The sequence below is a fragment of the Acinonyx jubatus genome, chromosome D1 (assembly GCF_027475565.1).
Source record: "Acinonyx jubatus isolate Ajub_Pintada_27869175 chromosome D1, VMU_Ajub_asm_v1.0, whole genome shotgun sequence".
In the NCBI taxonomy this organism is placed as follows: Eukaryota; Metazoa; Chordata; class Mammalia; order Carnivora; family Felidae; genus Acinonyx; species Acinonyx jubatus.
Genome location: NC_069390.1, coordinates 134,777 through 158,069, shown reverse-complemented (window position 1 = coordinate 158,069; position 23,293 = coordinate 134,777). Strand labels below are relative to the sequence as shown.

At 56.3% G+C, this 23,293-nt stretch overlaps 2 protein-coding genes and 2 long non-coding RNA genes across 9 annotated transcripts; 3 read left to right on the top strand and 1 right to left on the bottom strand.

The window, feature by feature from the left end:
- The first annotated feature begins 8,084 nt into the window (after positions 1–8,084).
- On the top strand, positions 8,085–9,273 carry LOC128311719 (interferon-induced transmembrane protein 1-like). The gene is made up of 2 exons (XM_053202680.1): positions 8,085–8,340; positions 8,912–9,273. Exons 1-2 carry the CDS (start codon positions 8,155–8,157, stop codon positions 9,104–9,106), a joined length of 381 nt encoding a protein of 126 aa, XP_053058655.1. The 5' UTR covers positions 8,085–8,154; the 3' UTR covers positions 9,107–9,273.
- A 4,884-nt stretch (positions 9,274–14,157) lies between these two features.
- LOC106987952 (proline-rich transmembrane protein 2-like) lies at positions 14,158–15,841 on the bottom strand. Its single transcript, XM_053202679.1, has 3 exons — positions 15,614–15,841; positions 14,948–15,322; positions 14,158–14,444 (listed from the first exon to the last, which is right to left on the bottom strand). Exons 1-3 carry the CDS (start codon positions 15,839–15,841, stop codon positions 14,253–14,255), a joined length of 795 nt encoding a protein of 264 aa, XP_053058654.1. The 3' UTR covers positions 14,158–14,252.
- LOC113597885 (uncharacterized) lies at positions 14,440–19,822 on the top strand. 6 transcript variants are annotated; one of them, XR_003418629.2, is made up of 4 exons: positions 15,953–16,669; positions 16,781–16,951; positions 17,099–17,380; positions 17,504–19,822. It is a non-coding gene; the product is annotated as an uncharacterized LOC113597885 (long non-coding RNA). The 6 variants fall into 6 exon arrangements; XR_008290205.1 differs by having other exon boundaries at positions 17,099–17,691; positions 19,249–19,822; XR_008290203.1 differs by lacking the exon at positions 15,953–16,669 and adding an exon at positions 14,440–14,718 and having other exon boundaries at positions 17,099–19,822.
- Positions 19,823–21,088: 1,266 nt separating this feature from the next.
- Positions 21,089–21,761, top strand: LOC128311718 (uncharacterized). The gene is made up of 2 exons (XR_008290200.1): positions 21,089–21,286; positions 21,347–21,761. It is a non-coding gene; the product is annotated as an uncharacterized LOC128311718 (long non-coding RNA).
- The last annotated feature ends 1,532 nt before the right edge of the window (positions 21,762–23,293 follow it).

The window sequence follows — 23,293 nt, the reverse complement described above, 5'->3', positions numbered from 1 at the left end:
TATTTGGATCCCTGACTGGGAAACCCAACCTCACTGGCCCATTGTTGCCACCAGTTTGGGAGAACGGCGAGGCGGTGACAGAATGAGGGGTCGCAAGGGAGAAGGCGCGCCCTGCCTGGATTTTGGCAGTCTCCCACTTGGTCACCTTGGGTCGGCCCCCCTCCGCCGTTCCCACTGGACTCGAGACTTGGCAGGCGAGGATCTGGACCCGACGTCGGATATCGGTAAGGCCGGGGCCCAATTCTGTCCTGTCCTGCCCACTCACAGTGGTGGAAGGGGGACCTGATCACTCCCTGGAGACCCCAGTGGTCTCATCTGTAGACATTCCATGGGAAGGAATGTCATAACCTCTGGTGTGTATGTGAGTGTGAATGTGCGACTCGGTCTGGCTTGCCTGCCGAATTTGATTCTGTGGCTCCACAGATGGACACCCTTAAGGTCCCCAAAAGCCCACGGAGTCTGAGTGGGCCCGTCTGCGATTCCGTGGTGAATGGCATACAGTCTATGGCGGCATGGGAATAGTTTCCGATTATAAGTCACAAAGCTGAGACCAATACGGCTAAGCGTCACCTAAGTTCTTTCAGGACATGGCCAGATGTGCATCTGACTGGTCTCCTCGTTAGAGGGGGCACCCCTATCCCTCTGTCTGTCTTTGCAACTCTGCCTCATGGGAATGTCATGGGGTCGGGACAGAGCAAAGCAGGAGATTTCGGGAGACTATGGAATTAAGATAACCCCCGGCAAGTTAAGGACCCTATGTGAGTTAGAATGGCCCACTTTTGGTGGAGGAGGGCCCTCTGAGAGAACCTTGGATGTCCCAATGGTCTGCTGCATCTGGCATGTTGTCTCCAGAGACCCAGGTTACCCTGATCAGTTCCTGTGTAAGTCCCGACCTCCACAAATTCTCACCGGTGAGCCGGAGGAAGAACCAATCTTGTCCCCGCTGTATGAACCTCCTGCTTCCCAATACTCTGCCGCCTTTCGTCTCCCCATCACCTCCAGGTTTGGCAGATTCTCTCTCCTCTGGAACCAGTGGCCAGATTGCGCCCTCCGCCAGGTGCAGGTGGTCTCCAGATGCCGGTCCACAGCCGCAGATACCAAGAGGCTCTCCTCTGGGGGATCTTAGCAGGGGCGAAGAAGCCCATGAATATGCCCAGCCCAAGGGGAATCCCCCGGGGATTATTATGAGAGGCTATGTGAGGTTTATACCCCATTTGACCACAAGGCACAAGAGGGCCACAACTAAAAGACAGGAAGGTCCAGCCTCCAAGAGGGGGGAGGCTCAAAACCTCCTTAGCAAGAGAACAATGTGCCTTCTGCAAGGAGAAAGGACATCAAAGTAGGAATAGATTATGTGAATTCAGGGGCCACACATATGAAGTTCCCCCCTTCAGGTCTGCCTTCCCCACTGTGTGGGCTGAGGACAACCCCTCCCCCCACCCCCCACCACTTGCCCACAACCGGGCCCATCATTGTAGAGTAAATCCCAGGGGCTCAACTGCAGAGACAGCGGCAATGCCCCCCAACAAGAGGCAAGGGCAGGCATGGAAGAAATCAGGCATTCTGGTTGAATGCCAATCATCCTGAACACCTTGCTCTTGCCAGTCAGGAAGCCAGGAGGAGGGTACCGACCAGTTCAAGTCTTGCACTCGGTGGTCCCAAACCCGTACACCCTCTGCAGCTAGACCACACCAGACACAGGGCGTCAGATGCAACTGACTTGGACACACCTCCCACGGGGGTTTAAAACTCTCCTGCCCTCTGTGGGGAGGCACTGGCCGGAGACCTCGCTGGCTTTCCAAGGGAGGCCACATGCTGCACCCTTCTCCAACATGTGGAGGACCTCCTCTTTGCCAGCAATACCCGAGAGAATTGCACAGAGGGCACAAGAGCCCTCTCCAAGTACTGTCAAACTCAGGGTATTGGGTCTCATGGAAAAAGAACACTAGGGCTAGACAAAAAAGAAGGTCATCACCTTCCTACCCTAGCCCCAAACTAAGAGGGGGCTATGAGAATTCCTGGGGGCTGTGGGATTCTGCCAAATCTGGATTCCCAGATTCTCAGCAATAGCAAGACCCCTCTATAATCTCTTGGTAGGACCAGATCGAGAACCCTCCGGACAGAAGCCAAAGCCGCCTTTCTAGAGATAAAGGCTGCCTCAGGGCAGGCATCAGCCCTTGGTCTGCCGAATATAGAGAAGCCTTTTAAAGTGACTTTGAGAAAAGGTGGTACAGCCACTTCTGTCTCTGTCCCCTGCCCCTTACTCCTGCATTTTCCTACATCTCCAGATACAGCTAGGGGTGTGGATGCCTCTCCGCCCATAGGCACACAGTGTGATGGAGGGCTGAGGGTTTGATTCATTCCGTGAAGTCATATCTCAGTACCTGCTTGGGTCAGAAAGATGTGTGTTTCAGAAGCCCCAAGGAGGAGGCTGAGACTGCGCCCTAAGGTGATTCTTGATGGTGGAGTGGATTTATGCTTTGGTGTTCATTTAAGAGAACTTTGCTGTGTCTCAGCCTGGGAGAGGTGGCAGCTCTCAGCCCTGAGTGAAAAAGGAAGGCCGCAGAGGCCCAGGGACTCTCACCTCTCGTTGCCAATGCCTGCAGAGCCAGAACTGGGCTCGTCCTGGGGGGGAGGAGAGTCGATAGACAGCTGTGTGGTAGGTTGGTGGGGGGATTACTGCTTTCAGATTCCAGGTGATGAGGTCGATGTATCACTGGGCATCCTTGAGGGCCCCTTGCCAGCAGGTTTTGGCTGGCCACACACTGTTCCAGTGTGGAATCTCTTTGTGCATGAGAAGAAACTCTCATGCTTCTCCAACTCTCGGTAGCACAATACCAAGGGCTCCTCTGTGAGAATCCACTGGTCACTCTTAAACAGTGCAGGTGCTGAACCCTGCGACTTTCCTACCTTGTGAGGAGTGGAAACCAGTTCACGGCTGTTCTGAGGTGACCAATAAAATATTTGCAAGCTGCCCAGATCTGCGTGACCAGGCTGGACAGAACCCAGACCTCACTCACCTTGTTCAGTGATGGTAGAAATTTCATCACAGAGGGCGTTCGAAAGGCAGCGTACGCAGGGACACGCCTTGATCCGAGCCCTCACCATTCTCAAGGACAAGTGACTCAACCGAGTCCCAGTACGCCTTTGCTACTGTAGACACACAAAGAGAAGGCAATCTACGAAGGAAAGGGCCTTTGCCGAGGCAGGGAAGAAAGCTCCTCGAGGCTGTGTGGCTTCCGAAGTTAACAGTTCTACACTGCAAAGGACACCAGAATGGAGACAACATTACAGCACAAGGAAACCGTCTAGGCGACAGAGCCGCTGAGAAAGCAGCTAATAAGGAGGTGCTGGACATGATGATTGGGGATGGAGTCGAGGTAATGGTCACAGCCGTATGCATCCTCCTGCTGGAATGCAGACTGCGAATGAGTTCAGGAATCCCCAGCCCCGGCTGGCCCCAGGTATCATGGATCCCGGCATCCAGAAGGAAGCGCCATCGTTGCCACAGAAGGAGCACCCGCCCGCGGTGCTTGAAGCTGACTTGATGAGGGTGACCCGAATAACTCCCACCTGCCCTCTGAGACGCTCTACGTGCTCAGGGACGTCCGGGTGCTGGGCCGCGTTGAGAAGCTGCTCTTCCTGGAGCTCTGCCGACACATGGTCTTCCAGCGGCTCAGCCAGGGTGACTACGTCTTCCGGCCAGGCCAGCCGGATGCCAGGACCTATGTGGTGCGGGATGGGCTGCTGGAGCTGCGTCTGCCAGGGCCTGATGGGAAGGAAGTGGTCCTTGGGGACAGCGCCAACAGCCTCCTGAGCATCTTGGATGTCATCACCGGCCACCGGCACGCCCAGGGGCACTGTGTCTGCCCGGGTGGCCTGAGACTCCATGGTGCTGCAGCTGCCAGTGGAGGCCTTCTCTGCCGTGTCCCCCAAGTACCCCGAGAGCTTGGGGTGGTACGGATCACCATGGGGAGGCTGCAGCAGGTCCTTCAGCCGCGAGATCCAGCCCCTAGCCGCTTCCCCAGCCCCGCCTCCCGGACCGCACCAGCCCCGGGTGTGGCTCCAAGCGGGTGGTCAACACCTCAGCTATCGAGGAGCCAAGGGGGACTCTTGGCCAGCCACCTGACCGCATCGGGGCCCCACTCCCTGGACCTGGAGAGGACCGGTGACCACTCCCTCCTGAACGGCCCGGTCTTGCCCCATCGTGCCAAAGCTGGCACCATCATCACCGGCCAAAGTGACCAGGATGTAAGCCTGCACTTTGTGCTGAGGGGCTGTCTGCATGTCTACGCCCCCTCTCACCAGGGGACTTGTCGAGGTCAAAGACTGTGGACTGGGCCTCGTACAGGTATCACTCCAGGGGTCCACCGCTCCAGAGTCAAGAGGGCCAGGCCTGAGGAGCCCCACACTTGGGAAGACTGGCCCAAGTCCGATCTTCAGCCCTGCTCCAGCCACACCCCGGAAGCTGGCTGGTCTACGCATGGCAGAAGCTTGAGGAATCACCGGCCTGTTAAGATAAGTAGACTGTTACTCCTTGCCATCAGGTTGGCAGAGGCTGCCCCAGAAAGCTGGGGAAATGGAGAGATGTTCCTGTTCGCACTCACTTTCCTCTTTATGGATAGGATGTTTTGTTGGTATCGATTTCCTCTAATCTGGGCCCCATTTGTAAGTGTGGGGCACATTGAATGGAAGAAATCAGGGGCTTAAAAGCTCATACTGTTGTGACCTCTTTCGGTCTGCTGGTTTGCCTGCCAGGAAGGAGGTTGCCAATGCCATTTTGGGGAAGTGTTTTCAATGATGTTTACAATGATGTATGTGCGTCTAGCTTGGGGGTGGGGGAAGAGACTGATAATTCTCAGGATAAAAGTTGGTGTTTAGAATAACCTTCAGCCTTAAGGCCTAGGCTAAATGAGCTGTGTTACTACCATCTGCCTGGGGCAGGAATAGCCACGGGGATAGGCATTAACATAGACAAAGGCTCTTCTGTGGGACCAACAGTGGCCGACTCCAACTCCCTAGTGTCCTTACAAAGCCAAATAAGTTCCCTGGCGGGAGTTGCCCTCTAGAACAGGTGGGCGCTTGACCTCCTCACTGTTGAGAAAGGGGGCGCCTGCATCTTCCTTGGAAAAGAATGCTGTTACTTTGTAAACCAGTCAGGAATAGTCACGACTAAGGGTTAAGGAACTCAAGGAAAGAATTCCGTGTAGACAACAGGAAGATATCATTCAATGGAGAGGATGGGATCTCACAGACTGGGCATCCTGGCTCCCTGCCCTGGAAGGGCCCCTCCTTTCCATAATTTTGCTTGTGGCCATTGGCCCCTGTATGCTAAACACCCTGGTATGTTTCATTGAAGACGCTCTTGCTGCCAAAGTGCAGCACGCATCTTAGCCCTCCGAGGGTACCAACCCCTAGAGCTAAAAAGTGATGCCTGATAAAAGATTTTTAAAAAGGCATCAAAGTGGGGAATGTTGGGAAAATAAGTAAAGTTCTGCACCATAAGATAGCTGAAGGGACTAAAACAAGCTCCAGTTCCCAGCTTGAGACTCCTCTTCCGGGTTCTTCCTGCCCTGTTTGCCGCGCGCGCAAAGCTGCCACGAATGTGGAAGATGATGCTATAAATTACCTTTCCCACCTGCATTTGGGGCTCAGATCTTTGGAGAAATGGTCTCCTCTGAGCCCGCCAGTGTTAAATAAATCTCCGATCCACCCAGATCTCTCTGAGTGCCGCTTGGTTTTTCCGCCAGCGTTCCAGCCTGGTTCCGTAACACCCCGTTTCTCTCTCTCTCTCTCTCTCTCTCTCTCAAAAATAAATAAAACATTAAAAAAAATAAAAATAGATAAAAAGGCAAAAGGAAATGAGTGAGTTTTTTTCCAATGTGTATTTATTTTTGAGAGAGAGACAGTGTGAATGGGGGAGGGACAGGGAAAGAGGGAGACACAGAATCCGAAGCAGGCTCCAGGCTCTGAGCTGTCAGCACAGAGCCCGACGCGGGGCTCGAACCCACAAACCGTGAGATCATGTCCTGAGCCGAAGTCGGATGCTTAACCAACTGAGCCACCCAGGCGCCCCTAATGTTTATTTATTTTTGAGAGAGAGAGAGAGAAAGAGAGAGAGAGAGAGTGCGAGCAGGGGAGGGGCAGAGAGAGAGGGAGACACAGAATCCGAAGCAGGCTCGAGGCTCCGAGCTGTCGGCACAGAGCCCAACACGGGGCTCAAACTCATGATCCAGGAGATCATGACCTGGGCCCAAGTGGGACGCTTAACCGACTGAGCCATCTAGGTGCCCCTGCGTAAGAGTTATTTTAATGATCTATTTTATTTGAAGAAATAAACCTAAAATATCTCAACATATGACCAATATAAAATGCTATCAATGAAATACATATCTCATAAATAGGTTTTTTCTCACCAAGGCTTCAAAAGGACGTGTGTTTTATAGTTACTGCAGCTCTGCACTGGAACTCACTCTGTGGCCACAGTGAGGCCAGCCTCGAAGCCGCAGAGGGGTGGGAGCCAACCTGGGTTGGGGACCACCAGTAGGGCAGTGAGGACAACAGGGCCGCCAAGTGTGGTCACACGACAGGACAGGGAGGAGGCACTGAGGGCCTTGGAAGCTCCAGAGGAGACAGGGGATGGGCCTGGCCTGAGGCCACAGAGAGCAGAGCAGGGGCACTGGTGGCTCAGTGGCATCGAGCCAGGATTGGGGCGGGGGGGGGGGGGGTGCGGCGCGAGGCCTCCATCCGCCCTGTTCTTGGTGTGCAGAGGTGGGCTGGGGGTGGGGAGGGCGGGAGACAGTGTGGCCATCTAGCAGCTGAGTTACAGAAATTGCTTTACCTCAGGTAAGACATTTCTCTTTCTCTGATGACCCCATTTTTCCGTGGGGGTTGGATTGAGGCGGAAGAGGGAAGTGTGTAAGTTCAGGAAGGACCAGCAGTGGGGCAAGCCCCTTGAGGAGTCGGCTCTCTGTGTGTTTTCTCTCCACCCTTTGTTGCATCCACACGACTCCTGAAACAGAATGCTATGGGCACCAGTGACAGTCACAACAAAGTTTATTGCAATGAGAGGCAAGGCCGACAGATCGGGACCAACACTTTTGATCGGAGTGCGGCCCCCAACAGCCGCGGTACAGAGTTTTTATAGCCGATCACATCGTTTGATCATCACCTGGGAACAGATAAAAGAAATAGTTCCCAGATGAGTTAGAAACAGTTCCCAGATGAGGTGATTAGACTTTCTGCCTTTAAGTTGCAACCAGTGGATCTCCTTGACCCTACCTCTGATGCTCTTTTCTTTGAACTTCTGTTTCCTTAATTGGTGAAGCCTAATTTACAAGAGTAAAGCAAGGCTGTTATCTCTTAACCTTCAGTGTCAAAACAAAGCTTTTATTTTTCAAGCTACAGTGTCAACACAAAGCTGTTACCTCTCAAGCTACCCGTTCCCCTTACACTACAATTTAACCCTTACATCTTTCCCTTAAGATCCTGCACCTTAGGTGACATGATGGGGCAGGAGGGAGGGAGGAAGGGTGGGGTGCTCAGGAATGCTGGCCCTGTGCTCCCAGCAGCTGCCAAATGGCCCGGATCCTCCTTTCTCCCACCACAGCTGGCTCCTGGTTTCTGGGACCCTTAGGAGATGCTGGAGGCTGCTGAGGTGTGGGCTTCGGGGGGCTCTCTCTGGGGGCTGGAGTGTGGAGTCCATATGACAGCCTGCAGCAGGCTTGGGGCTGGGGTGGGGGGAGTGGGGGGGAGACTCACATCCGAGGAAAAGTCCTCAGGGCCCACACACCCTGATGGAGGATGTGGTAGGGGAGCAGAGACAGGACCCGACCTGAGAGCCTGGGACAGGAAGCCCCCCTGAGACCACAGCCCTTCCTCCTGCCCCGCCCTGGTGTAACCTGACACCCAGTGCTCCTTCCAGGTCCCTAGTGCCCGACCAAGTCACCCAGTTACAAAACACCAGGAAAAAGAAACTTCTGAGAAAGCAGAAGTACTGAGTTGAGACGGGGAGAGAGACCCTGATATGGGGCTGAGCTCTAGCAGGGACCACCCACATCCGGGCCTCACCCTACAAAAGGTCAAGGCTCTGGCATCCCAACCACATCCTGTCCCTCTTCCTTGGTGCCCACAAGGCATTTCCCCAACTGAAACATGATCAAGGAGGAGCATGATCCTCCTGTAATGGGGGCATCCCAAGGCCCAGCTCCCATGGCCACCACCGTGATCAACATCCAGACTGAGACGTCCGTGCCCGACTACATCGTCTGGTCCCTGTTCAACACAGTCTACATGAACTGGTGCTGCCTGGGCTTCGTGGCCTTTGCCTACTCCGTGAAGGTGGGTGTGTGTGTTGGGGGGGTTCTCCCAGAAAGTGCAGGTGAGCTTGTGGAGGTCCGTCTGCCCCGAGGGTACCTGGTGTGCGGGAAGCCCCTGTGTGCGTGAGCGTGTGTGTGACTATTCCCAGTGAGAGAACAGGGTGAGGCCGCATGGGAGGGCATGGGAATGGCAGGGTCACCCTATGTCCCCACCCTCCCCAAGAAGGTCTCCTTCCCAGAATAATTAGGGAAATTACATCCTCCACACTTTGGACTCCGAACTCAAGTCTTGTCCAGAATGGACACGAGGTAGTCGAAGGCTGTTCGGCCCTGATGGGGTGTGAGGCCAGTGACTGGACCTACGCAGAGGGAGGGGGCACCCTGGGGTCTCCAGGAGAGGCCGAGAGTCTGAAGAAGGAGCTAGAGGCCCCAGGAGGGACGGGACCCAAGGGCCACTGTCCTGCTCAGGCTCTGGGAAAGGGGGGTGGGTCCCCGACCGGGACGAAGGGCATGTGGAGGCTGCTGTGGACGGGGACCAGCCTGGCTCTCACCAGGACCCGCCCCTGATCCCCCTCTCCATCTCCTCTCCCCAGTCTAGGGACCGGAAGATGGTGGGTGACGTGATCGGGGCCCAGACCTATGCCTCCACCGCCAAGTGCCTGAACATCTGGGCCCTGGTCCTGGGCATCCTTCTGACCATTATATTCATCATTCTTTTCTTCACTGGAGCACTGGTGTTTTCAGTAAACATAATGCATACTATGAGGCAACAGGGAGGCTACCGCTAGCTGCTCATGGCAGGAGACACCAGTCCTCCAGCATCCATTGTGGCTGTGCTTCCCATGCTTCCTGGGCTGTTGTGTTGGGCCCGTCCCTCAGCACCCACCCCTGTACCCTGTGCTTAAGCAGACTTCCCTGACCACAACTGAACTCAATAAAGTACCCTTGTGTGTGACGGTGCGGTGACGTCCCCTGGGGGGGGGGGCCCTGCCGGGAGTCGCCAGCCTGCCCCTGAGACCGAGCCCACCGCCCCCCTTGCCCAGCTGTGCAGCTCTGGCTGGGGCAGGGCATGTCCTCAGCTGGTGCTGGTTTCTGGCCTCCTGCTGGGAACAACAGCTGCACCGGGGTCCTAGGATCGGGGACCCTGGCGCGAGGAGGTCCCGTGTGCAGAGCACCCTTGGGCCTGAGGGTGAGGGTCCCTCCCCAGGTGTGTGGCAGGGTGGTGCTGGAGAGAACGGGAACGGGCAGCTCGGGCCCTCTGGGATGGCCGTGGGGTTTGGCACCTGTGGGCGCAGCGGACGGAGCCGCGGGCTCCCAGCCCCTCCTGGGAGTTCTAGACTTCGCTGCACTCGGCAAGCCCCCCAGCTCTGTCTTTGCTCCTCTGGGGCTGGGGGTGGGGACAGAGCTCTCCACCGTGGGCTGACTGCAGAAGCCGATCATCAGACCTGGCGAGGAGGCCCCATGGACAGGAAGCCTGAGGGGAAGGACTCACTCCCTCAACCCAAACGGAACCGGCCCTGCAGGGGGAGCGACTGCCCCTGCAGGGGGAGCGACTGCCCGGTGCCCCAGGAAGGGTCTCCCAGCCGCTGGGGCCTCAGGCCTTGGTGTGAGCTTTTGCCAGAGCCCAGGCTGCACCTGGGAACCCGGAGGCCATCCTCAGCCCTGCAGGAAGAGCTTGCCCCAGGCAGGCATTCCTGTCCCAGACCCCAGAGGGACTGGGTGGGGTCGCACTGTGGTGGCCAAGCCCCCAGGCCCTGCACAGCCACCCCGGAGAGGCTGGCTGGCGAGTCCCGGTGGCCACAGGCGGGGGTCAGGGAGGGAGCCCCTCGTCTCCGTGCGCTTTGCCCGCTGGGACAGCCAGGCTCGCCTGGGTTCCTGCAGTGGGGCCAGGTCAGTCCCTGCGGCTCCCCTCCCGTTGACGTCTGCAGCTCTTCACACTGGGTTCCCGGTTCAGTCCCCGCACAAGGTCCACACCCCCGGTGTCCACCTGTGCACACCCTGTCCCTGGGCGGGACTCTGGTTGGGGTGCCCTGGGTGAGCCGTGAAGCGCGCAGGGGTCCCAGGGGTGTGAGCGGCAGTGGGACGGCCCCAGGCAGGTGGGGGGTGGAGAGGGGACGCTGGTGGATCCGGCCCTCTGGGTCCCAGAAGGCCTTGCTCCAGATGGCCCAGGGGCCAGCCAGGGTCAGGGGAAAGGCCGGCCACGTGCCCCAGGCCCCTGCCCAGCTGGACAGGGGGCTCAGCCTTTGGGACACGCAGTGGGTGGAACCTGGCCAGCTATGCGCATTTGTATCCCGACCTCCAGTTCCTGCCTGTCCTGCTCAGAGCTCTCCTGCTTGTCCCTGCACCTACTGGGCCTCACACCCCACGTTCCCTGGAGCCTCCTCAGTTCATTCCCGGTCTCCCACTTTCCTGCCCAGACTTAGTCCTGAATCCCAGGACAGAGCAGGTGAAGCTGGAGAAGCCACCATATGGCTGTGCCAGGCAGGACGGTAGGACACCGCTGTCACAGATGGAGGGTGAGGAGGGCCAGCCGTGTCACTCAGTGCTGTGGACGGTGGGACATGGCTGACAGGGAAACAGCAATGACGGTAGGATGTGAAGGTCAAGTGGGCTTAATAACTGCCTGCTGGGATGGCCCGGTGGCCATGAGAAGGACAGGCAAACGATGTTCCTCAGCTTCTTCCAGCCAAGGGGGCTGGGATGGGAAAGCAGGTCCCTGAGCCCGCACTGTGAGCTGGTCTCAGAACAGATCCAGGGAGTGAAAGAGCGTGGAACCCCGGGGGAAGGATGATGCCGCCCGAGGTTCCTGGGCCAAAGCACATCCCTCAGAGCGTCCGCACGGCAGCACAGGCTGGGTTCTTTGTACCGGACCCTGAAGACATGAGACTCGCACTTCTTAAATACTGTTGGACTCAGGGCCCAGGTAAGTATCTCAACAGCCAAAGCCTCATCCTGGCCTCTTTTTCAGGTCGGGCACATCGGGTCCAAAGAATCAGGGGCTCCAGGCCCAAATCAAACTCTCAGGGGGGCCCCTGGAACTCCCCAGGACGGAGGCAGTTTCCACTCCTCAGACGAGTTACCGGAAAAGAAAGAAAGGGTGGTTGGCTCATCCTCACATTGGATCAGTGGCCCTCAGGGTCAGAGACATGGTGGTGGGGCCAGCCAGGTGGAGACGTCTGCAATTGCCCCCCCCCCCCCGCCGGGAGAGAAATAAAGAACAGTGTCTCATCCCGAAGGGCAGCAGAAATCAGTGCCACCCTCGAACCTAACGGGTGCAGCGGTGCTGGCCCCCACCAGAGCCCCATTTCATTCACCAGTCTGACCCCCAGACCCAGGACCTTGGCAGAGACAGTGGAGTGCTGCAGACCGGCCCGGCGGGAGCCCCGTGTCAGCTGCTGTGCCAGATGTAGACCCAGTCGTCCTCAGGGCTGGGATGTGTGGACAGTGACCTGCCCAGATCTCTAAAGACGGACACGGGCCACCAGGTGGCAGACCTGCCTACCACGAGCAGGGCTGTCTCAGCCCCGCCAAGTCAGCAGGGATGCGTGAGAGGGTGGAGGTGGAACGTTCCAGATCAAACGGGCAGTTTGCACCCCCGTGTCACCCACCACTGCTGTGCACGCCTGTCCCTCTGCTCCCACCAGGGCTGCGGGGAGAGCCCCTGTGAACCAGATGATGGAAAAGGAAGATTTCCCAGCCCGGTGCTCCAGGGGTCAGCTCGGTGTGAGCAGAGATCTGGACAGAGCTGGGGCTTGTACCCACACCCACCCAGGGTGTCCTGCGGTCTAATGCTCTACCTACCCCCTCGCTCAAGGGTGTCCTGAGGATCCACGGGAAGGGAATGGTTCCTGGGAGCACAGCTGCAGGCAGGCACTGGCCACCCTGTGGGTGTGGGGAGAAGTGGACGCTCATAGAATAGACATGGAGAAAGTGTCCCAGTGCTCCAGGGGCAGCTGGAGACGGAGGGGAAGGTGGGACCGGGGGCTTGGATAGAGGTCTGTGGATGTGGATGCACAACTGGGCACACAGGTTACATGTCACTTTCAGGATGAAATCCAGGCTCGGTAGCCTGAGAGATGCCCTGTAGGAGAGGGGCTCCACAACTAAGATTAAATCTTGTCATTATCAATCACATAAATTACGTACCACGAAAGCCATCATTCTGAAAACAGATTGGCAAGCTGTCAGCATGTCTTATCTTCGTGCACGAGAGGCGACGTCTTTAGCAGCCACGTGGTGGAAAGGGACACACAGGCGAGCTACTGCCCGCCGTCTCCGCTCCACAAGCAGGGGCAGCGTGTGGGTGGCTCCGAATGACCTCGGTGGGGGTTGCATCCCACAGACACCGGCCAGGGCAGCACATCAGGGCTCAGACTGGTGGCACCCCGCTGCGGCCTGCAGGCATCAATCCGTCCCAGCCCCTCACTGACCTCACCCCACGCGGGGCCCCGGGGCCAGCTTCTCTCCCTCTCCGCCCTCTGACTGCCCATGTGCACACGGGCTCGCTTAGTGGGGACAGCCCTGAGGGCAGTGGAGCCTCACAGGGCCCTCGACAGGCAGGGTTCAACGCAGGTGTGGGTTCCAGGGGACACCAGACGTGGTAAGTGCAGGAAGCAGCTGACACACGGGGAGGGGACCCAGGGAGGGGCCCCAGTGCCCGAGACCCAGACTTGAGGCTGGTCTGGGGGCCTGGACGCCACGGGGCCTCCAGGGTGAAGGCAAGAGCTCCTGGGAGGCCAGGGCCCAGCCATCGGCACCCACAGCGCGCGGGCCAGGACCGCAGGCGGCGAGAGAACAACTTGAGGGGCCCTACCCCATGTTGGGCTGTGCTGGGAGGTGGGGAGGTGGGGGGTGGGGGTGACGGGGCCGGCTGGTGGGGTACGCATCCCAAGTGTTTCCACAGAGCACCTGGGAGGGAATATTCTATTCTGGCCTTGCATGGAGTGATCTCAGGAGGAAGCTGGACGGCCAGGGCTCCTGAAGTGCCCAGATTCAGTCCTGAGGGGGGATGAGGGTAGGAAGGACAGATGTGCTCACGGCACAAGAGGGTCTGGGCAGCTCCTGGCCAAGGCCTTGGATCCCTTTCCGGGCTCTGGGGTCAGGGAAGGTCACAGTCGCCCTGCCCTTTGGGCAGGGATTTGGGGCCTACCCCTTGCCGGCCGAAGCAAGTCTTTCCCCACCCCGGAGGGGCAGATCTACCCAGGTGCCCTCCTCCACCCAGGGTACCCCAACCGGCCTGGTGCATCCTCGAGTTAGGGCACTGTGGGAGCAGGGGCAGAGGTGTGGGTGAGCCCCAGCTGGGGTCTGGGTGTACAAGGGAGGAAAGGGGAGGCTATCACCACCCCAGTTCCACCTCACTTGTCCAGCTGGTGTGGGCTGGGTAGGCACCGGGCCACGCACATTGCCCACAATGTGGAGGTCATGACAGAGGGGGTTAGGGAGCTGACTTCCAGTCAGGGCGAGGGCACGGCCGGCTGGGGCTGAAGCTCCAGAAGTGGACTGTGGACTCCCTGTATCAGGCGCCCTGCGACTCTCCCCAGCCAGCACATTCCTGGAAGCTAAGAACGTTCTGGCCTCAGTGCCGCCTTGCCACAAATGAACCCGTTCTGCTTAGGGCTCAGACCTCTGGGAAGTAGGGGCCCCTACATACAACTATTGTCTATTAGTTGCCCCCAGCCTGAAGCCAGATACCCACAAGGCCCGAGGATGTGCCTGGGACCACACAAAGGACACAGGGCTGGGTGCAGGGGGGCAGTGGGGGACATGGGCCTAGGGGCAGGCTGAACAGTCTCAATGGGGCCCCTCCCAGGTACAAACACAGCACCCACCCACACACACACACACACACACACACGCTTTATTGAATTCAGTTGTAGACTGACGTGTATACAAAATGCTGTGACAGGAGTGACGGCCTCAGGCCATGGACAACTGCTAGTACCCTCCATAACCTTTCATCATTTCTGAAATTGCTTGGAAAACCACCAGTGAGCCAGTGAAGAAAAGAATGATGAACGTAAGGGTGAGAAGGAGGCCCAAGACCAGAGCCCAGATGTTCAGGCACTTGGCGGTGGAGGCATAGGTCTGGGCCCCGATCACGTCACCCACCATCTTCCGGTCCCTAGACTGGGGAGAGGAGATGGAGAGGGGGATCAGGGGCGGGTCCTGGCGAGAGCCAGGCTGGTCCCCGTCCACAGCAGCCTCCACATGCCCTTCGTCCCGGTCGGGGACCCACCCCCCTTTCCCAGAGCCTGAGCAGGGCTCAGGGCCCTTGGGTCCCGTCCCTGCTGGGGCCTCCAGCTCCTTCTTCAGACTCTCAGCCTCTCCTGGAGACCCCAGGGCGCCCCCTCCCTCTGCGTAGGTCCAGTCACGGGCCTCTCCCACTGAGAGGCAGCTTCCGGTGAGTTCCTTTGTTCTTTCTGGGAGAGCCCTGGAGCCACATCTCAGTCTGAGGGATGTCCTTGGGAACTGGGGACAAAGGCCACTCTTCGCCGTCCCCGGGTCCCTCCTGCAGCCTCACTGCTACCACGCAAGGACTCCCCATCCCCCCCCACATGCCCTCGGGGCAGGCGGACCTCCGCAGGCTCACCTGCACTTTCTGGGAGAACCCCCCCAACCCACACACCCACCTTCACGGAGTAGGCAAAGGCCACGAAGCCCAGGCAGCACCAGTTCATGAAGATTGTGTTGAACAGGGACCAGACGATGTGGTCGGGCACGGACGTCTCAGTCTGGATGTTGATCACGGTGGTGGCCATGGGAGCTGGGCTCTGGGGCCCCCCGAGTACCGCCACCTCATGCTCCTCCTTGAGCATCTCATAAGTTGGGGGGACACCAGCGTGGGTGCCAGGAAGGAAGGGCTGGGCATTGCGGTTCATGGTGCGAGACGGAGATGCTGCGGTCCGGATGCTGGGGCTGCTCAGGGCTCTCCCCTCCCGGGTAGTTTCGATTTCTTCAAAGATTTCTTTTTCATGGTGTTTGGGGAATTGGGAATTGGTTGGGCACTAGGAGGGCGTGACCAAGCACTGGGTGTCAGGTTACACCAGGGCGGGGCGGGAGGAAGGGCTGTGGTCTCAGGAGGGCTTCCTGTCCCGGCTCTCACGTCGGGTCCTGGGTCCTGTCTCCGCTCCCCTACCACAGCCTCTGTCAGGGGTGTGTGTGGGCCCTGGGGACTTTTCCTCAGATGTGAGTCTCCCCACCCTGCCCCCACCCCAGCCCCAAGCCTTCTGCAGGCTCCCATAAGGACTCCACACTGCAGCCCCCAGAGAGAGTCCCCGAAGCCCCAAAGCCCACACCTCAGCAGTCACAGGCCTCCTCTCTGTCTGGACTCTGTTGACTTTTCCTGGCTCTGAAGTCCACGTTCCAGCGGTGGGGCGGCAGGGCGGGGGGTGGGGTGGGGGGGGCGCTGGCAGGTCAGGACCCAGCAGCCTGTGTCGCCTGCCCTGGAGGGAGCCTCTAGCATCTCCCAAGGGTGCCGGAAACCGGGAGCCGGCTGTGGTGGGAGAAAGGAGGATCCGGGCCATTTGGCAGCTGCTGGGAGCACAGGGCCAGCTTTCCTGAACGCCCCATCCTTCCTCCCTCCCTCCTGCCCCATCATGTCACATAGGTGTTGTCTGGGGGGTCATGGTAGGAAGTCCCGGTCATCTTCTTCCACTGTCAGGCCCATGCCCCCCTTCTCAGGACAGACTCAGGTCAGCTTTGTCGCCAGGACACGGCTCTTTCTAAGAGTAAAGGGTCAAGTTGCTCTCTCACTGCCTGTGGTCCTGGCCCGCGCGCTGTGGGTGCCGATGGCCAGGCCCTGGCCTCCCAGGAGCTCTTGCCTTCACCCTGGAGGCCCCGTGGCGTCCAGGCCCCCAGACCAGCCTCAAGTCTGGGTCTCGGGCACTGGGGCCCCTCCCTGGGTCCCCTCCCCGTGTGTCAGCTGCTTCCTGCACTTACCACGTCTGGTGTCCCCTGGAACCCACACCTGCGTTGAACCCTGCCTGTCGAGGGCCCTGTGAGGCTCCACTGCCCTCAGGGCTGTCCCCACTAAGCGAGCCCGTGTGCACATGGGCAGTCAGAGGGCGGAGAGGGAGAGAAGCTGGCCCCGGGGCCCCGCGTGGGGTGAGGTCAGTGAGGGGCTGGGACGGATTGATGCCTGCAGGCCCCAGCGGGGTGCCACCAGTCTGAGCCCTGATGTGCTGCCCTGGCCGGTGTCTGTGGGATGCAACCCCCACCGAGGTCATTCGGAGCCACCCACACGCTGCCCCTGCTTGTGGAGCGGAGACGGCAGGCAGTAGCTCACCTGTGTGTCCCTTCCCTCCACGTGGCTGCTAAAGACGTCCCCTCTCCGTCCCCTCTCGTGCACGAAGGTAAAACGTGCTGACAGCTTGCCGAGGGATGTGTTCTGCCTAATCATATGTATTTTGACTCTCATTTGTCCATTTAAAAAAATTTTTAATGTTTGTTTATTTTTGAGACAGAGAGACACAAAGTGTGAGCAGGAGAGGGGTAGAGAGAGAGGGAGACACAGAATCCGAAGCTGCTCCGGGCTCCGAGCTGTCAGCACAGAGCGCCACATGGGGCTCGAACCCACGAACCATGAGATCATGACCTGAGCTGAAGTCGGATGCTTAACCGGCTGAGCCACCCAGGTGCCTCATTTATTTTCATTTATTTAATTTAAAGGGTATATGATTTAATTTTTAATCAGGTAATATTTGCATAACACAAAAGTTTGCCATTTTACCCATCAAAAGTGCACAATTTATGTGGCTTTTCCTATTTCTCGGTCTGTGTAGCTCTCACAACCACGTGGCCCTGAGTGTTTTCCCCGTAGCAAACGAAACCAGGTACCCATGATGCAGTGCCCACATCTGCTGAACCTTACTTCCTAGAAGGGCCTCTCCGCCTTCTGTGTGGTTGGATTTCCCTTCTGTCACGCATTCCGTGTAGGCCTGTAAGCCTACAGGCCGTGGCCTTCTCGTTGGCCTTATCTCACTGAGCTCATGCTTTCAGTGCTCACCCACGTGGCCACACAAATCAGAACTGCCTTCCTTCTGATAGGTGACAGGTCTTGTATGGTAAGGGTACCATGTATTTGCTTCTTCAGTCATCAATTTACAGACATTTTTGGTTCTTATGAATAATGCTGTTGGAAACACTTGTGTGCAAGTTTTGTGTGAACACGTTTTTCCGCCCTTCAGTGCATTCCCAGGCGTGGAAGGACTGAGTCATGTCAGAACTTTCTGAGGAGCTGCCAGACTCTTTCCACAGCATGTATGACAGCTTCTACTTCTCCTGTCCTCACCAACCCTTGGGGGTACCGTAAACAAGTTAGGGCCGCTCCATTGACTGTCAGTGCTGTGTCCTTGTGGTCTGGCGCGTGTCCTTGGTGAGCGCTGCCACGAGAACCCTTCTCACCTGCTTGGGGGTCGTTCATGGGCCTGCAGAACGTCTGGTCAAGCCTTTGTCCTTTTACTCATCGGGCTGTTTGTCTCCTGGTTGAATTGTAACAGTTCTTTTACATTCTGAACACCAGTCCCTTATCGGATATGGGAATTGCAAGAATTCTCTCCGAGTTTTCTGGTCGCCTTCTCACTTTCTTGAGAGAGTCTTCTGAGGCACAAACGTGTTAATTCACTGACGACGTGCGATCTATCCATTTTTGTTTGTTGCTTGTCTCATGTTTAAGAAGCCCGTTGCCTAATCGAACCGTTTTGTCTGTGTAACCGTTTTGTAGTTTTAGCTCTTATATTGGGTCTTTGAAACATTTTGAGTTAATGTTTGTATACTTCGCAAGATAAAGGTCCATCTCCATTCCGTTCCGCATGGATGTCAGTTGCCCAGCGCCATTTTGGAAAGGTATTGGCCCCCTTGTTGAATGTCAGTTGACCATAAAGTACAGGGTTATTACTGGACTCTAAATTGTATTCCGTTGGCCTGTATGCCTGTCCTCACGCCAGTGCCACACTGTCTGGATTACTACGGCTTCATAGGAAGTTTTGAAATCACCAAGTGCAGGCCTCCATCTTTGTTCTGATTTGTCCAGATTGTCTTGGCCTGATGATTCCATGTGAATTTTAGGATCCACTTGACCATTTCTGGAAAGAAAAAAAAAAAAAAGAACAACAAAGAACGCAGTGGGAATTTTGATGGTGATTACATCAAAACTGTAGATAAATTTGGGCAGTATTGCCATATTAACCATATCAAGAATTCAGGGGTGTGCACGTGGGTTGGCTTTTGTTTATTTATGCCTCTTTAATTCCTCTCAGCAATCATCTGTAGCTTCCAGCACACCAGTCTTGCAAGTCTGTGGGTAAATTTCTTACCAAGCATCTTAGGGTTATGATGCTGTTGTAAATGGAACTGTTTCCTTGGTTACATCATAGGGTTGCTCGTTGTTGGTGATTTGCATGTGTTGCTTTTGTCCCCTGCAATTTTGCTAATCTCTTCAATTTTTTTAGTGATTTTGTTAAGATTGTCTATTATAAGGTCATGTCATCTGCATGTAGAGATAGTTTTAGTTTTTCCTTTTCAATCTGGATGCCCCCACTTTTCATTTTCTTGCCTTGTTGCCCTGATTGGAACCTTTAGTCCAATGTCGGCTGCACGTGGAGTGAGCACACATTATCGCCTCGTTCTGGATCTTAGGGGGAAAGCTTTCAGTCTTTCATCATGGAGTGTAACATCAGCTGTGAGTTGTCCATAGACGTCCTTTATCAGGTTGACGAATTTCCCTTCTATTTCTAGGTGTGTGTGTGTGTGTGTGTGTGTGTGTGTGTGTGTGTGTTATCATGAAAGGTTGTTGGATTTTGTCAAATACTTTTTCTGCAGGAACTGAGATGATCACATGGTGTTTTTTCTTCATTCTTTTAATATGGAGTATTATACTGATTGATTTTTTTAAGTTGAAGGAGAGTTGACACGCAATGTTAACTGGTTTCAGGTGTACAACATAGTGATTCCACAAGCCTGTCCATTATGCTGGGCTCAGCACAAGTGTAGCTGCCATCTGTCACCACACAACATATGACAACGTCATTGACTGTATCCCCTATCCTGTGCTTTTCATCCTCGTGACTCACTCATTCCATAAGTGGAAGCCTGTACCCCCCACCTCCCTTCCCTCTGACAACGATTTTGGTGTCATTGGCCTTCTGCGTGAGAACCTTTGTGGTGGGGCCAGCCAGGTGCGGACATGGACATCAGCTGACCTGGTGGCAGACCCGCCCACGTAAGCAGGGTTGTATAAGATCACCAAGTCAGAGCTCTGAGTGGGCCCAGTACCAATGCATTAGAGGACACAGTGGAACGTTCCAGATCAGAGAGGCCCTTTGTATCCCCGCATGTGCCGGAGCTCCCAACATTCTCTCTTCTGGGACCCTTTGGAGAAGGCAGAGGCTTCTGTGGGGCAGACACTCAGCATCAGCGTGGAAAAACTTCCCTCTACCCTTCAAAAACTATTTTGGCTAAGTTGACATGAGAACGATTAACAGGAGAAAATAAAATTTAATTTTGTATGTTTAGAAACCCCACATACACGAAAGGTTCAAAAACAGGAAGGTCTATGCCATCTAGAGCACGGGAATGGGTTAGGGTCAGGGTCAGGGTCAGGGTCAGGGTCAGGGTTAGGGGTGAGGGTCAAGGTGTGGGTGAGGGTTAGGGTTAGGGGCTTTGGCTTCAAGAGAAGGGCAGTAAGTGTAGATATGTTTGCCCTGGTATACAGAGGGGTCACTCAGATAACATTCATCCTCGGTAAATGCTCTCATTCTGTGAAAAACCTTCAACATGGGTTCTTTTAGGCAGTTACCAGAGAGGCAAGAGTTTTGGGGTTCACCATCCGAGATGAGCGGCTGCGGTCCGGATGCTGAAGGGTGCTCTGACTCCTCCCTCCCCTGGCAGTTTCGATTTCTCCAAAGTTTCTATTTCCTAGCTTTCAAAAGTTGTAAACTGGCTGGGTACCAGGAGGGTGGATGAGGGACAGAGTGTCAGGTTACACGAGGGCAGGGCTTGACGCTGAGGAGGTAGGGGGAGCTTCCTGTCCTGGCACTTGAGTCAGGCCGGGTCAGCTGCTATCCCACTTCCCTATTGAGGGGTGTGGCGGCGGGGGGGGGGGGGGGGCCTGGAGACTTTCCCTCAGCCCTGGGCTCTCCCCACCGTCTACCTGCTTTGTTGGGTCTCAGCTTTTTAACAACCAGTGTTGTGCCTGGACCTGCCCTGGTGGTTCCTAGGATTGCAAGAAACCCTCCAGCTATGACTCTCAGGAAACTCTGAAAAACTTTAAAAATATCAGGCCTGGAAATCACACAGCACAGGTGTGGCCACAAAACAAGTTCAGGGTGTGGGTTGGAGGGAGGGGGATGTAGAGGGGGAAGGGAAGAGGGAGAAGGAGAGAGCGCATGTGAGCTGCCAAAACAGAACCCCAGGAAGTTAAAGCACAGGAAAAGAAAAGACAAGCAGCCCAAATAGTCCATTATCAGAACCAATCAAGATGTGTCGCAGCTGGCCATGCACATCATGTTGTTTGCGTGCTCTCAGTGTGTTCACTGGAGACAGCCATCTTCGAAATGGGAACCTCTGCAATAAATGACTGAGTCAGACACTTGTATTATTACATAGAAGGGAGGAAGGCAGGCAGGAAGGGAGGAAGGAAGGCAAGCAGGCAGGAAGGAAAGGAGGAGGGAAGGAAGGCAGGAAGGAAGGAAGGAATGAAGGCAGAAACGAAGGAAGGAAGGTAGCAGGGAAGGAAGGAAAGGAGGAGGGAAGGAATGGAGGAAGGAAGGAAGGCAGGAAGGGAGGAAGGAAAGAAGGCAGGCAGGAAGGCAGAAAGGCAGGAAGGGAGGAAGGAAGGATAAGGAAGGAAGGAAGGAAAGGAGGAAGGAAGGAAGGATGGAACAAAGACAGGAAAGAAGGAAGGAAAAAAGGCAGGAAGGCAGAAAGGGAGGAAGAAAGGAAGGCAGGAAGGAAGAGAGGAAGGAAGGCAGGTAGGCAGGAAGGAAGGAAGGCAGGAAGGAAGAGAGGAAGGAAGGCAGGTAGGCAGGAAGGAAAAAAACCCATCAAGGGCTTACCTTCATTCCCCCACACCAGACCCAAGCCTTCCGGAAGGTGCCGGAGTCCAGCCCCAGCAGGTCCAGGGGTTCCCGAAGGATGAACGGCTTCGGCGAGAATAACAAATGGACACGACAGCAGTGTGTCCGACTGGCCGCCTTACTGTGGCAAGCCTGGCATTATATTTGTTAGCGATTTCCTTGTAGCGTGCGTCACCTACGCTTCTCGGCTTTACCTAATTCTAAACACGTTCCTTTCTGTAATCGCCCATCAAGGAACCTCATGGTTATTTTCTTGTAACGTTCCCTCCTGGCCTTTGCTTATCGAGCAATTTCTTCATATTATTTTCATTATGTATCTACGTTTATTTATAGTCTATAAAGCATTTGCTTTGCTATTTTTGTGAAGGGTCATCTAGCTCTCAACACCTCGAGTGGAACGTTTACAGGGACATGACTTCTTAATTGTTCCTTTGAACTGTTTGCGGTAGAAGGAACAAAAGTATTCGCTTTGGTCTGGGGTGCCTGGAGGGAGCCAAGAGGGCTGGGAACCCACGCCTTATGCGCTCCCAGAGAGACAACGTATACCTGGGAACTAATGAACCATTCTGTACCTTAACCCACCGGGTCCAGTTACCATCTGGAATGCCTCCTGGGGGCCAAGTGGGCCTAGGGGTTGGAGCAACTCGTAGCCATAGAGACATTGCTTTGTTGCCGGAGTGGGGCTTTCGAACCCGTGTGCCCCCCTCCCTGGCTGGGAAACATACGGGGCTATCCTTCCTTTAGGTAGGGGACGACGGGCAGGCGGGGGTGGCACCGGCTGGATATAAGGTTTCTTTTTTGTCCTGGGGGCCATCCCCAGAAAATATCCCCGAGTTTGCCCCCATGGGTTTCTTTTGAATCATCAGTGCCAATTGGACCATGGGGATGGCCATGATGAGTAAGAGGAGGGATACCAGTAGCTTCCCATTCGGAGGGTCGCTGTGCGTTGCCCTTCCGCCGGCTGCCCGGGCTGTGCCATCAGGAAGGTTGGATGGATCGGCTCCCGGCATGGAAGGCCTCACTGTCCACATGCGTGGCTCCTCCACCAAGGGACCCAGGGGTTCGTGGCTGGGAGCTTCTGGGAGCACATCTGTCCTCCCTACCCTCATCCCCAGTCAGGACTGAACAGGGCATCTCAGGAGTCCTGCCAGTCTGTCTCCCTCCTGGGATCAGTCCACGAAAAGCCGGAAGAGAATATTCCCTCCCAAGTGCTCTTTGGAAAAACTTGGGATGCCTCCCACCTGCGCGGCCCCGCCCATCTCCCTCTACCCCACCAGCTGGCCAGCCAACACCACCCCCACCTCCCACTGCCCACCCCCACCCAAGCACCGCCCACCTCCAGGAGACCCAGGACGCCTTGGCCAGGTCGGTGCCAGAGCTGGAGGGGGGCTCTGAGGACCAGGGCTGTGCAGCGCTGGGCCCCTGCAAGCCCACGGTCAGTACCCAGGACCTTACTGCATGATGCCTCGGCCCTCACCTGTGATTTGCAAAAGCTGGACATCAAGAGTGTTTGTTGGCTACAAGAGAGGGTCACCTGTCTAGCAGGACCGTAGACCCAGGTCACTGCAGCTCAGATGGGGTTATGCCCAATATGACCGTCCTTTTTGAGAGCTGCCTGATCTGGCAATGTGAGACCCACGCAGCCCATCCGGCTGGGGAATGGGGGCCTGAAGCACATGGCCGGCCCTTCCCCTGACGCTGGCTGGCCCCTGGGCCATCTGGAGCAAGCCCTTCTGGGACCCAGAGGGCCGGATCCACCAGCGTCCCCTCTCCACCCCCCACCTGCCTGGGGCCGTCCCACTGCCGCTCACACCCCTGGGACCCCTGCGCGCTTCACGGCTCACCCAGGGCACCCCAACCAGAGTCCCGCCCAGGGACAGGGTGTGCACAGGTGGACACCGG